The following is a 14,412-nucleotide window of genomic DNA, read 5'->3' on the forward strand; positions in this document are numbered from 1 at the left end:
TCATGAAAATACAGAAAAATCTACTGTATTTTTATATTTTTATAGTACTGGGTCACGTGCCACAACACAATTTATAGCAAGCATTCCCACGCTTGGAATCTTTTGAAAACCACAGCAGTCCAAAGGACCAAATGCGGTTAATGACGCATGAAAATATTTATACAGCATATATACGCACCATCCCAAGTGGTACTGCACACAAAGCAATACGATATGGATTGTCTCACAAGATTGTAGCCAAAGGTTATACAACTTTCTTTATTATTGTTTATCGTCCAGGGAAAGACATTCTCATATCAGTTGAAGAACGATAGGTACCTAAAGAAAGAGGCCATCGAGCCTTAAGGGTCACATGATCAATGCTGTAAGGCAATAGACTACAGCAATAGGCGAATAAAGGTGTAGAAAGCACAACAATATCTCAAAGTCTTATACACGTGACCAGCTACAAGATATCGAGAATCTAGACTCCTAAAAGAGGAGGAGGGGAAAAGATAAAAGAGAGAAGTCACAGAAAGCAAAAAAATGACTTGATCAAGGGCGCACCCCATATATATAGACCAGATACACTGCCCCCAGAAAGAACAACCCATATGGTATAGATCCTTAATAATAGAGTCATATACTCATTACAAAGGAGGATAATATGGACAGAACCTCTTGGAAGCCACCAGGAGCAGGCTGACAACTTTGACGACAGATTTCCCAAGTCACAGTTTTTTATAGAAACCGGTGAAAAGCATTTCCTCATTGAGCCCTTGAGGTGCCAGACTCTTTAAGTTAAAGATCCACTTAGTTTCACAGCGGAGTAAGTTGTTTGTGATATCACCTCCTCTAATATTAGTCCGAACACTTTCAAGTCCCATAACTTTGAACCCGGACGTGTTGCCCTGATGGACATCCAAGAAATGCATTGCCACTGATGTTAACACCTTCTTCCTCTCTCGATCTCTACGGGCCGTGGAGATATTGGATAGATGTTGCTGTGTCTGTCTTCTGAGTTCTTGTGTCGTTTGTCCGACGTAAATTTTCGGACAATCGCAGAATATCGCATAAATGATGTTTCTGGATCTACAGGTGAAAAATTCTCTGGGTCGAATCTGAAAAGAGAGGGTAGAGACTGAAAAGCCATCCTGTGCTATCATATATTGGCAGATGGTACAGTTGCCACATGGATAGGAGCCATAAATCCTAGTGCCCCTGTTTAGTCTTGTAGTGGGCCGTTGGTAGTGGCTGTGACACAGAGAGTCCCTCAAATTTTTGGCTCTTCTGGCCAGCAAACAAGGTGATCTGGACACAAAAGGCACGATTCTTTTTTCACTCATAAGGATATCCCAATTGTTGTTGAGTATTTTACGGATATCCGCCCACCGATTATTAAAGGTGGTAATTACAGAAAGGGGACGAGAAACATCACGTACCTTTTTTGTGAGCAGGTTACTCCTATCTTGCTGTAAGGCATGTTGAAAAGCACCCGAGATAGCCCTTCCAGGATACCCCCTCTTCTTGAATCGGCACAAGAGATCTTTGGACTGTTGCAAGACGTCTGTATCAGTACTGCAGTTTCTTCTTAACCGAAGGAACTGTCCCTTTGGGATCCCCTTCTTCAGATAGTGCGGATGGAAACTTGTATAGTGGAGGAGACTATTGGTGGCGGTGGTTTTTCTGAATAGAGAGCTCACGATACCTGAGTTCTGGATGGAAAGTTTAAGATCAAGAAAATCAATGCTATGATCAGAGACAACAGATGTGAGTTTGATGTTACAAGAGTTCTCGTTTAGGTCCATAATGAACCTATTACAATCCTCCAAAGGGCCAGTCCATAGCAGCAGAATGTCATCAATGTAGCGTTGCCACACCAAAACATTGGATGTAAACGCCTGAGGTTTATAGACAATCAACTCCTCCCACCATCCAAGAAATAGTTTGGCATATGATGGTGCACAACGTGCCCCCATCGCCGTACCAAATAACTGACGAAAGAACTTCCTATCGAAGAATGTCTTTCCCTGGACGATAAACAATAATAAAGAAAGTTGTATAACCTTTGGCTACAATCTTGTGAGACAATCCATATCGTATTGCTTTGTGTGCAGTACCACTTGGGATGGCGCGTATATATGCTGTATAAATATTTTCATGCGTCATTAACCGCATTTGGTCCTTTGGACTGCTGTGGTTTTCAAAAGATTCCAAGCGTGGGAATGCTTGCTATAAATTGTGTTGTGGCACGTGACCCAGTACTATCATTATCGTCAGAGTTCTATATCGTATATTCACTGCCTCCACCTTTTTGGACTACATTTGCCATGTCTGTTAGACAACATTATCTCTTTGGGTGCATAGATGCCCGTTGGAGCTATATTTGCACTATTACCACTCTATGGCATTCTAAATTTCTTTTGGGATCCAATTATACAATGTACCTATATGGGTGTTCTTATTATTACGCTTCATATAGTATTTATTTTGGATATATGTTATATCAATGGAAAATATTATTTTCAGTAACTGCTCTAGATACTACGACATAGGACACGCGTACCATCTTATTTGGCGTCTTTAGTCATAGTTATGCAGACTATCACAGATACTATATGGTACGCCACATCCATTGGTACTGAGTTTGTTATGCCTTGTGTGTAGCACACTCTATATATTTTATTATTTTGGTGTGAGGCATCGCACCTACTACTATTTCGCTCTGGCGCATGCGTAAATGTTTATTACTACCCCTCCATTTAAGCATTTTTGTTATGAAATTGGGGATATATATGAATATAACAATACTGGGGACCTCTGTCAATGTATGCGGTACATACATCTTTGTCGATCTTTGTACGATCCGGACATTCTATACGTACAGTGGGGCAAAAAAGTATTTAGTCAGTCAGCAATAGTGCAAGTTCCACCACTTAAAAAGATGAGAGGCGTCTGTAATTTACATCATAGGTAGACCTCAACTATGTGAGACAAACTGAGAAAAAAAAATCCAGAAAATCACATTGTCTGTTTTTTTATCATTTTTTTTGCATATTATGGTGGAAAATAAGTATTTTCTTGAACTCTAAAAAATTTTTACGATATGCTGGACGCTCTGTACGCACTAAATGCGCTTGCGCATTGTGCTGTGGCGCCTCCATGTTTGTACAACTTCTGACCAGCTCTCTTGGTAATTTGCAGTAGGTGACCGCTCTTAGCGCATGCGCACTAGCCGATACTTTCCATCTTGGTATACCCGCCGGCGTCACATCCGGTACCATGGTTACACTTCTGGTCTCCAACATGGCGCTATTGCGTCTATTATGGAGCCTGCTGTTGTTCCCTGAGGAGGATCCGCTCAGCTGTTATGGTAACTTATTTAGATAGTTGTATATATAAGCGTCAACATACGGACATTGTTACCTCTGCCCCTGACGAAGCCACTCCGTGGCGACACGCGTTGGGCTTCTTTTTGCCCCCCATGACTGACTTCCTACCGGACTAGTGCTGTTCCTTTCATGGGCAGGTTCTATATGGCGTTCTGAACTCTCGCTTGTTTTTTATCTGTATATTACCACCTTTATGCCTTCCCCTTATCGGTCAGATTTAGCTACTGCTTACAGGCAGGTTTTTACCTGATCTCTTTATTCTATCTGTGCATGTGTTCTTTACCTGCCGGTTTTGTGGTTTAGGCGTCGCCCTGCACCCTATGTTGTACTTCTGTTATACTACCCACAGGTAGCTGGAGGTTGTCCTTTGGCTCATTAGGCATACGGGATGTGTACACATCTAAAGTATTAGATCCATCTAACTTAGGACACTGCCCTACCCGTATTTTATTGATACATTGTGTGTGTGGGCCTTTTTTTGGGAGCTCTACTTTTTATCCATTATGGATATAATCTCTATACGCCTATAGAGCACATCTTATTGTTTTTGAGCCCTGAACAGCTGTATATTGTTTATTCATTGATATCACATATTGTAGTGTGAATCTACATGCTATATCTGTATGTATTGTCTGGTATGAAGTCATTTTCTGGGTCTTGGGGGGTATTCCCTATTTGGGATATGTACCGTTTTAGTTTTTAAATGTTTTTAATTGTTTGCAGTGTCTTGTTTGACCTTAATAAAATGTATTATATTATTTATCTAGGATTTATTATTTTTTGGTGATCCCTGGTGTTGTGTATGTCTCTTTTCTTCCTTTTCATTACTCGATTTGTACGCAACCATTCTGACTGGATTGGTGGAGTCCAAACCCTTTGGAGGTGATTTTGTAAACATTTCTAGCTTTATGAACATATCTTCTTTGGAGTTCATCAGAAATCTCCTTTGTTCTTCCCATAATACACTTCCACAAATATGGTTTGAGGACATCAGACTTTGATAGATCCCTATTCTTTGAATAAAACAGGCTGCCCACTCTCACCCGATTGTCATCTCATAGATTGACAGCACCAGACTCTAAAGGTTCACATACTTTTTTCACTCACAGTCATGTAATATTGGATCACTTTCATAAAAAAATAAAATGAAAAATTCTAATATTTTTTACTCATTTGTTTTATTACTTTTAGGAATGGTGTGAAAATCTTGTGTAGTTTTAGGTCAAATTTATGCAGAAAAATTGAAAATTCTGAAGGGTTCACAAATGTTTGTGTAGCAATGCATTGACAATAACAATGTGCAATTAGCATGATAACACAGAAAATAATGTTATAACATATATACATTAGTATAAAATAAGCTATAAGGAGGTAGAGAAAAGAGAAAACTCACAAAAGCAGGGACAGGGCACGCCACATATACCGCTATATTATTACTACTTATTACAAGATAGCGGGACATGGACAATATATGAAGAAAAACTCAGTGTAAAAAAGGACGTGTGCAGAGGGTGGTAAATGCCGCAAGGACCGTGGATGACGTGATGGCCGTGTGATCAGTCACATTCGTGTGGAAACAGTAAGGTTCCTGGCTGGGCAGCAAAAGGAGCTTCATATAGTTCTTTTTATACAGTTAAGTCCATATATATTTGGACAGAGACGACTTTTTTCTAATTTTGATTATAGACATTACCACAATGAATTTTAAACAAAACAATTCAGATGCAGTTGAAGTTCAGACTTTCAGCTTTCTTTTGAGGGTATCCACATTAAAATTGGATGAAGGGTTTAGGAGTTTCAGCTCCTTAACATGTGCCACCCTGTTTTTAAAGGGACCAAAGGTAATTGGACAATTGACTCCAGGGCTATCTCATGGACAGGTGTAGACAATCCCTTCGTTATGTCATTCTCAATTAAGCAGATAAAAGGCCTGGAGTTGATTTGAGGTGTGGTGCTTGCATTTGGAAGGTTTTGCTGTGAAGTAAACATGCGGTCAAAGGAGCTCTCCATGCAGGTGAAACAAGCCATCCTTAAGCTGCGAAAACAGAAAACACCCATCCGAGAAATTGTTGCAATATTAGGAGTGGCAAAATCTACAGTTTGGTCCATCCTGAGAAAGAAAGAAAGCACTGGTGAACTCATCAATGGAAAAAGACCTGGGCGCCCACGGAAGACAACAGTGGTGGATGATGGCAGAATAATCTCCATGGTGAAGAGAAACCCCTTCACAACAGCCGACCAAGGGAACAACACTCTCCAGGAGGAAGGCGTATCAATATCCAAATCTACCATAAAGAGAAGACTGCATGAAAGTAACTACAGAGGGTTCACTGCACGGTGCAAGCCACTCATAAGAATCAAGAATAAAAAGGCTAAAAAACATCTAAAAAAGCCGCACAGTTCTGGAAGAACATTCTATGGACAGATGAAACCAAGATCAACCTCTACCAGAATGATGGAAAGAGAAAACTATGGCGAAGGCGTGGTCCAGCTCATGATCCAAAGCATACCACATCATCAGTAAACCCGGCGGAGGCAGTGTGATGGCGCGGGCATGCATAAACCCGGCGGAGGCAGTGTGATGGCGCGGGCATGCATGGCTGCCAGTGGCACTGGGTCACTAGTGTTTATTGATGATGTGACACAGGGCAGACGAATGAATTCTGAGGTCTTCAGAGCCGCCATACTGTGTGCTCAGATCCAGCCACATGCAGCCAAACTACATACTACAGATGGACAATGACCCAAAACAAAGCCAAAGCAACCAGGAGTTTATTAAAGCAAAGAAGTGGAATATTCTGGAATGGCCAAGTCAGTCACCTGGTCTCAACCCAATTGAGCAGCATTTCACTTGTTAAAGACTAAACTTCAGTCAGAAAGGCCCACAAACAAACAGCAACTGAAAACCACCGCAGTGAAGGCCTGGAAGAGCATCAAAAAGGAGGAAACACAGCGTGTGGTGATGTCCATGAGTTCAAGACTTCAGGCAGTCATTGCCAACAAGGGGTTTTTAACCAAGTACTAAAAATGAACATGTTATTTAAAATTATTGAATCTGTCCAATTACTTTTGGTCCCTTTAAAAACAGGGTGGCACATGTTAAGGAGCTGAAACTCCTAAACCCTTCATCCAATTTTAATGTGGATACCCTCAAATGAAAGCTGAAAATCTGAACTACAACTGCATCTGAATTGTTTTGTTTAAAATTCATTGTGGTAATGTCTATAACCAAAATTAGAAAAATGTTGTCTCTGTCCAAATATATATATGGACTTAACTGTATATGATTGTATGAAAATGTCCTCATTAACAGAAAATAGAAATCTTTCTTTTGCCTCCATGCTGGAGGGGGACCAGCGACCCCAGCACCTACTTCAGCTGGATGAGAGTCAGAGGACGCACATCCAGCTGAAGTAGGTACTGGGGTCGGCTACTCCCCTTCCCACAGGCCCAGAAGACGATGACGAAGAGGATGTCGCATGTCGAGGGAGCAGAGGATGGTGAGAAGAAAGGGTTTTTTTGTTGAGCAGGGAACATATATACCACAAAGGTGTACAGGAAGAGGGACATGCAAAGATAGGGGACATATATACCAGGATGGGAGGCATATATACCCGGATGTGGGATTATATATACCAGGATGGGGACATATATACCCGGATGGGGGACCTATATAACAGGATAGGATACATATATACCAGGATGGGGGACACATATACCAGGATGGGAGACATATATACCAGGATGGGAGACATATATACCAAGATGGGGACATATATACCAGGATGGGAGACACATATACCAGGATGGGGGACATTTATACCAGGAAGGGAGACATATATACCAGGATGGGGGACATATATACCAGGATGGTGGACACATATACCAGGATGGGGGATTATATATACCAGGATGGGGGATTATATAAACCAGGATGGGGGACACATATACCAGGATGAGGGACACATACACCAGGATGGGGGACATATATACCAGGATGGGGGACACATATACCAGGATGGGGGACAAATATACCAGCATGGGGGACACATATGCCAGGATGGGAGACACATATACCAGGATGGGGGACATTTATACCAGGATGGGGGACACATATACCAGGATGGGGGACACATATACCAGGATGGGGGACACATATACCAGGATGGGGGATTATATATACCAGGATGGGGATTCCTATACCAGGTTGGGGGACACATATACCAGGTTGGGGGACATTATATATATATAAGTTGAATGGAGCTGGTCAGATGTGACATCATTTAAAGTGACATCTTTTTAAATCTATCATCAGAAATACACCACAATGGTAACCTATGGTATATTCTCCTTCATGCGGTCATGCACTGATCCATCTGCTTTCATCCACAGGTACGTCTGAACTGTCTCCTAATCTGGAATAGCCACTGCATACCAGAATCCCATGTACTTCTCTCCCTCTGTTTTAACTGGTACGCTGCTACTTTTTCCCTGACTTTAAAGGGAATCTGTCAGCCCTAAAATCGTATGAGCTAAGGCCACCGGCATCAGTGGCTTATCTACCGCATTCTGTAGACAACCTTCAATCTCCAACCACTGCCTACTGCTACAGATTCTTTCTTCCCTCGGCATCAAAGGCCTTGCCCTGTCCTGGATTGCCTCATACCTTTCCGACCGCACATTTAGTGTTTCCCACTCCCACACTACCTCCTCATCCTGCCCTCTCTCTGTTGGAGTCCCTCAAGGCTCTGTCCTAGGGCCCCTACTCTTTTCCATCTATACCCTTGGCCTAGGACAACTCATAAAGTCCCATGGCTTCCAGTATCACCTTATGCGGACGACACTCAGATCTACCTCTCTGGCCCAGATGTCACCCCTCTGCTGTCCAGAATCCCGAAGTGTCTATCAGCCATATCCTCCTTCACCTCTCGCTTCCTAAAACTCAATGTAGACAAAACATCATCTTTCCCCCATCTCACGTATCCCCCCTACCTGACCTATCTATTATGGTAAACGGCATCACGCTCTCTCCCGCACCTGAAATGCGCTGCCTCGGGGTAACTCTCGACTCTGCACTGTCCTTAAAACCGCACGTCTAAACTCTTGCCACCTCCTGTCGCCTCCAACTCAAAAATATTGCCAGAATCCGTCCCTTCCTCAGCTCACAATCTACTAAAACTCTTATGCATGCCCTCATCATTTCCCGCCTCGATTACAGCAACACCCTCCTCTGTGGCCTCCCCACTAACTCTCTTGCACCGCTCCAGTCTGTCCTCAACTCTGCTGCCCGGCTAATCCACCTCTCTCCTCGCTACTCCCCTGCTTCTCCCCTCTGCAAATCCCTCCACTGGCTCCCAATTCTCCAACGAATCCAGTTCAAACTACTAACACTGATCTACAAAACCATCCACAACCTGTCCCCCCTATATCTCTGAACTTCCCTCACGTAATCTCCGATCCTCCCAAGACCTCCTACTCTCCTCCACACTTATTTCTCCCGAATAGCCCCCATCCTCTGGAATTCCACGCCTCAAAATGTCCGATTATCCACCACCCTCGGATCCTTCAGACGGAACCTGAAAACCCATCTCTTCAGGAAAGCCTACAGCCTGCAATAACCATTCTGCCGCCTCACCAACCACCTGAGCTGCCGCCTCACCAACACCTGAGCTGCCGCCTCACCAATTGCCTGAGCTGCCGCCTCACCAATTGCCCGAGCTGCCGCCTCACCAACCACCAGAGCTGCCACCTCACCAACCACCAGAGCTGTCGCCTCACCATCACCAGAGCTGCCAACTCACCACCACCTGAGCTGCCGCCTCACCACCACCAGAGCTGCCAACTCACCACCACCTGAGCTGCCGCCTCACCACCACCAGAGCTGCCGCCTCACCAACCACCCGAGTTGCCGCCTCACCACCACCAGAGCTGCCGCCTCACCAACCACCCGAGTTGCCGCCTCACCACCACCAGAGCTGCCACCTCACCAACCACCCGAGTTGCCGCCTCACCATCACCAGAGCTGCCGCCTCACCACCACCCGAGCTTTCGCCTCACCACCACCAGAGAGGCCGCACCCCCGACCTTCTGTCTCTTCCCCATTACCCTGTAGAATGTAAGTCCGCAAGGAAAGGGTCCTCTCCCCTCTGCACCAGTCTGTCACTGTAAATTTGTTTACTGTAAATATTATCTATAATCCTGTATGTAACCCCTTTTCTCATGTACAGCACCATGGAATTAACGGTGCTATATAAATAAATCATAATAATAATATTATATACTGTGACAAAACACTCCGTGATCGCCTTTGCTGGGGTCAAAGGTCACGTGTTTTGTGCATTGAATTTCTGAGGCGTACAGCAGGTTTCCAAGTAGGCTGACCTCAGGTCAGATTTATTAAAGTGAAAGCAACACAGAAAAACAAAACATAAAAATAAATCCTAGCCTGTCCTGCACTAACTAAACAAACACTTTGCTAACTTAACAACTGGGGGGGCTTCTCCCACCCACCTAACATCACACAATTCTTGAGCAGAGCTCTCACTCACGTTTGTCTCACACAGACAGGCAATCTGTGTGCCCCAGGCAGACGCTGGAAACCCCCAGCTGGTCATCTTTTATTCCTGCAATCATTAACCCATTAGCACCCTGAAGATACTGAGTGGCCTAATTCACATAGGACAAACACCTAGGCGAGATATACCTGCCTCCAACTACCACACCAGCATGAGTCTTACATACCCACCCCCCCCCCCCCCTTGCTCAGACCACTCCGGTCGAGCAAGAACACTCTTGAAACAGTGCACTCGGGATAGGGCATCGGCGTTCCCCATCTGCACCCCAGGTCGGTGCTCCACCGTAAAAGAGTAAGCCTGCAGGGCAAGGAACCACCGGGTTACCCGACTATTACGGTCTTTGTGGAGGTGCATCCACTTGAGATGGGCATGGTCTGTGACCAGCCTAAACTTCCTACCGGCCAGGTAATACTTGAGGGAGTCAAGAGCCCATTTAATGGCTAGGCACTCTTTTTCAACCACCGCATACCTCTGCTCATGTACATTCAGTTTCCGACTGAGATAGAGGACCGGGTGTTCGACTCCGTCCCTCACCTGGGAAAGTACAGCTCCGACACCAGTATCAGAGGCATCAGTTTGCACCACAAACTCGCTGCTGAAATCAGGAGTCACTAGTACGGGCTGAGAGCACAAAGCCCGTTTCAGGCTGTGGAAGGCCTCTTCAGCAGCTGAGGTCCATTTTACCATGACGGAACCCTTCCCCTTGGTAAGATCCGTCAAGGGAGTAGCCATGGCTGCAAAATTGGGTATGAACCGGCGATAATAGCCGGCAATCCCCAGGAAAGCCTGTACTTGTTTTTTGTTCACTGGTTGTGGCCAGCCCTGAATTGCCTGTATTTTGTCGATCTGGGGTTTAACCACTCGTCGGCCAATCACGTAGCCCAAGTATCGGGCTTCTTCAAGCCCGATGTGGCATTTCTTGGGGTTTGCCGTTAAACCTGCATCTCGCAGGTCATCAATCACCGCTTGTACCTTCTGGAGATGAGTTTCCCAGTCCATGCTGTAAATTACGATGTCATCCAGGTAGGCAGAAGCGTACTGTCTGTGAGGCCTCAAGACTCGATCCATCAATCTCTGGAACGTTGCGGGAGCTCCGTGAAGTCCAAACGGCATATAGACATACTGGAACAGACCTTCCGGTGTAGCAAATGCCGTCTTCTCTCTGGCCGCCTCGGCCAGAGGAATCTGCCAGTACCCCTTTGTTAAATCCAGGGTCGTAATGTATCGGGCTTTACCAAGCCGGTCGATCAACTCATCGACCCGGGGCATAGGGTACGCATCAAATTTAGAAACTGCATTCAGTTTCCTAAAGTCATTACAAAACCGGATGGAGCCATCCGGTTTATGTATCAGCACAATTGGACTGGACCAGGCGCTGTGCGACTCTTCAATGACTCCTAAGTCCAACATTGCCATCACTTCCCGGGAGACGGCTTCACGGCGGGCTTCCGGAATCCGGTAGGGCTTCACATGAACAGTGACGCCAGGCTCTGTGACAATCTCATGTTTCACCAACTTAGTCCGGCCAGGTTTTTCGGAGAAAAACTGTCGGTTCTGTAACAAAAATTGCTTAACCTCAGATTTTTGTCGTTCTGAGAGAGTCTCGGCAACCTGCACCTCCGGTACAGTAGGTGAACAAACCGGACGGGGCAGATCCGCCGTTAGGGCAGAGCGGTCTTTCCAGGATTTTATCAGATTCACATGATAAATCTGTTCTGGTTTTCTCTTACCCGGCTGGTACACTTTATAGTTCACTTCACCAACTCTTTCTCGGACCTCAAATGGGCCCTGCCATTTCGCCAGGAATTTACTATCCACCGTAGGGATTAGGACCAACACCCTATCGCCGGGTGCAAATGTACGGACCTTAGCGCCTCTATCATAACTTTGCCTCTGGGCTCCCTGGGCCTGTAACATATGGTCCCTAACAATGGGCATGACAGCGGCAATACGATCCTGCATTTGTGTTACATGGTCGATCACCATTTTAAAGGGAGTGACTTGACCTTCCCAGGTTTCTTTTGCGACGTCCAGCAGTCCCCGGGGACGACGGGCGTACAACAGTTCGAAAGGCGAAAACCCTGTGGAAGACTGGGGAACTTCCCTAATGGCAAACAGCAAATAGGGTAACAAGTAATCCCAGTTCTTCCCATCTTTGTCTATCGCCTTCCGGAGCATCTGTTTTAAGGTTCTGTTGAAGCGCTCAACCAGGCCATCTGTTTGAGGGTGATAGACAGACGTACGCAACGGGTCTATTTGTAAGAGCCTGCAGAGCTCCTTCATTACCCTTGACATAAAGGGAGTCCCCTGGTCGGTGAGTATCTGTTTTGGAATTCCCACCCGACTAAACACTTGTACCAATTCCTTGGCGATCGTCTTGGTAACTGTGTTACGCAAAGGGACGGCTTCCGGGTAACGAGTGGCATAGTCCACGATGACGAGGATATGTTGGTGCCCACGTGCGGATCGGGGAAGGGGCCCAACCAAATCCATCCCAATTCTCTCAAAAGGGACCCCGATGATAGGAAGGGGTACCAAAGGGCTACGGAACTGAGATTTAGGGGCCGCGATTTGGCACTCTGGACAGGACTCACAATAGTTACGCACATCATAATGTATTCCAGGCCACACAAAACAATGCAATATCCTTTCTGTGGTTTTCTGTACCCCCAGATGTCCCCCCATTATATGTCCGTGGGCCAAATCCAGTACCTTCCGCCGATAAGGTTTGGGTACCACTAACCGTTGCACTGTGTCTTCCCCTTTTTTTTCTACCTGGTAGAGCAAATCATTTTCCAGAACCATATACGGGTACGCTAGCCTAGTGTCAGGTTCTACGGGTACCCCATCTATCATTTTTACATTTTTCCTAGCCGGAGTCAGGGTAGGATCTTTAATTTGCTCGCTGTGGAAGTCATCCACCTGGACTCCCAAATCTGGCAGGCAGGGTGCCGGATGGCTGTCTGCCTCCGCCTCTCGCTGAGGTTCCTCAGTTTCCCCCACCATGACGGAGAAGGGGTACTGAAGGTTAGATTCACTAACCTCCCCAGCAACATCTTCCTGTGGGGTCTCCTCTAGGGGCTCGGGACCTCCAGACGGCATGGGAGAAGATTCACGGGTACAGCTACCGTGAAGGAGCAACTGATTCTCTCACAACTGCCAGAAATAGGGAAAATCCCTGCCCAGGATTACATCCTGTAACAATGCTGGAACGAGTCCCACTTTGTGCTGCACTGACCCATAGGGAGTAGAAATCCATATGACCGGTACGAGCGGGTGTCACCATGCACACACGTCACAGAAAACTTGTCAGACGGACCAGACGGAAGTGCCACCAGACTAGCTTTCACCAGAGTCACCACACTTCCAGAGTCTAGTAATGCCACAACATTTTTCCCATCAACAGATAATTCACACAGGTGTTTCGCTGTATCATTTTGACCCGCATTCACACTCACTAGCTGTGTAACCAAAGACATGCGTTTTCTAGAGTCTATAACGTCGCACTGCATGGGTTCAGCGGTAACAGGACAGTTCGCAGAAACATGACCCTTCTCATGGCAGCGGAAACACCTAACAGGTCCCCTACTGAGACCACCGTCCAATACTCTTGGTCTCGGAGTGCGAGCAGTCCCGGACTCCTCCCCCACAGTTTTAAGCGATTTTCCTTCACCCGTGGTCCCTGGAACAGTCTTACCGGTTCCACGAGCAGGAGGCACAGACCGGGGGCTGGCGGTGTCGTCGGGAAGTCCTTCTGCCACGGAATAACGCTCGACCAACTCCACAAGTTGATCCGCTGTCGTGGGATTTCCTTGGCTTACCCACCTTTTCAGCGCTGGGGGTAGTACTCTCAGGTACTTGTCCAGGACAACCCGCTGGATTATTTCGGGTATTGTCAGTACCTTGGGTTGCAGCCATTTCTTTGTTAAGTAGATCAGGTCAAACATCTGAGACCGCGCCGGTTTATCTTGCTGGTATGTCCACTGATGTACCCTCTGTGCCCGGACAGCCGTCGTCACACCCAGCCGGGCCAGGATCTCAGCTTTCAGTTTCTCAAAGTCCTGAGCGACCTCCGGGGCAATCAAATCGGCCCATCGTGCCTTCGGCCACTTCTCTCTCAATGCCGTCCGCTCAAACGTTGTCAGGTATGCCTCGACGTCATCTTCTGCAGTCAGCTTTTGCCAGTATCGACTCACATGGATCCTCCTGGACTCTGCTTCCGGGTCAGCGTCAGGCATGCTCACCAGGCGCTGCGCCACCTGTTGGAGAAGTTGGCGGTCTGCAACCGTCATGTCCACTAACTCCTTCAGCTGTGCGGCCATCAAGCGATTAGCTTCGTAGTGGACTGTACTAAGGCTTTCACCACGTCTTCCATGCTGTTGCCTGTGCCACGGTATGCCCGCATTCTCCACCACAATGTGACACAACACTCCGGGATCGCCTTTGCTGGGGTCAAAGGTCACGTG

General features: G+C 46.3%; 1 protein-coding gene across 1 annotated transcript in view; it reads right to left on the reverse strand.

Annotated features, from left to right (window-relative positions):
• Positions 1-235: 235 nt before the first annotated feature.
• Positions 236-14,412, reverse strand: part of LOC138653136 (uncharacterized) — a 52,993-nt gene continuing 38,816 nt past the window's right edge. The window contains exons 3-4 of the mRNA XM_069743208.1: positions 1,422-1,694; positions 236-1,100 (exon numbers count right to left, since the gene is read on the reverse strand). Coding sequence (XP_069599309.1) covers positions 711-1,100; positions 1,422-1,694 — 663 coding nt within the window. The 3' untranslated portion in view covers positions 236-710. The remainder of the gene's footprint in view (positions 1,101-1,421; positions 1,695-14,412) is intronic.

Source organism: Ranitomeya imitator, unplaced genomic scaffold (genome assembly GCF_032444005.1).
Source record: "Ranitomeya imitator isolate aRanImi1 unplaced genomic scaffold, aRanImi1.pri SCAFFOLD_444, whole genome shotgun sequence".
NCBI lineage: Eukaryota > Metazoa > Chordata > Amphibia > Anura > Dendrobatidae > Ranitomeya > Ranitomeya imitator.